We start from the raw sequence: 424 nt of genomic DNA, 5'->3' as shown, positions 1-424 counted from the left end.
CGTGGCACAGGAGCTGCCGCTCCGCATCCTTGCGCCCGATCTTCCCGAAGTACCACCTGCCGCGGGGCCGGGCTCAGCGCCGGGAGGGCACCGCCGAGGGGCACCCACAGGGACCCCTCGCCACGGCCCCTTGCCAGCACCGCGGCGCTGCCAGGGCTCGCCAGGGGTGCCAAGACACCTGGGCTTGAGGCAGACGGGATCGGGGTCCCCCTCTATCCCTGTCCCCCCCGTACTCACTCTTCTGCCTGGATAGAGTCCACGGGAGCCACGTAGTTGCTGGGGATGTAGCCCGTGGCACCCGAGCTCAGCGACCTGGCCTCCCACCAGTCACCCTCCCTGGGGAAAGAGGAACCGAGAGTGAGGAGGAGGGACACACAGACGGACCTGACCACCCTGCGCCTTCCCTCCCCGCACACAGCACCCC

General features: G+C 69.8%; 1 protein-coding gene across 1 annotated transcript in view; it reads right to left on the bottom strand.

Moving 5' to 3' along the window:
• Nucleotides 1-424, bottom strand: part of FGR (FGR proto-oncogene, Src family tyrosine kinase) — a gene marked incomplete at its 3' end in the record, with an annotated part of 5313 nt that overhangs the window by 3909 nt on the left and 980 nt on the right. The window contains exons 3-4 of the mRNA XM_009276262.2: nt 238-332; nt 3-56 (exon numbers count right to left, since the gene is read on the bottom strand). Of these exons, the coding sequence (XP_009274537.2) occupies nt 3-56; nt 238-332 (149 nt within the window). The remainder of the gene's footprint in view (nt 1-2; nt 57-237; nt 333-424) is intronic.

The sequence above is a fragment of the Aptenodytes forsteri genome, unplaced genomic scaffold (genome assembly GCF_000699145.1).
Source record: "Aptenodytes forsteri isolate BGI_AS27 unplaced genomic scaffold, ASM69914v1 Scaffold321, whole genome shotgun sequence".
NCBI classification, from domain to species: Eukaryota; Metazoa; Chordata; class Aves; order Sphenisciformes; family Spheniscidae; genus Aptenodytes; species Aptenodytes forsteri.
Note: the sequence above shows the minus strand (reverse complement) of the source record. Positions and strands in the feature narration are given on the sequence as shown.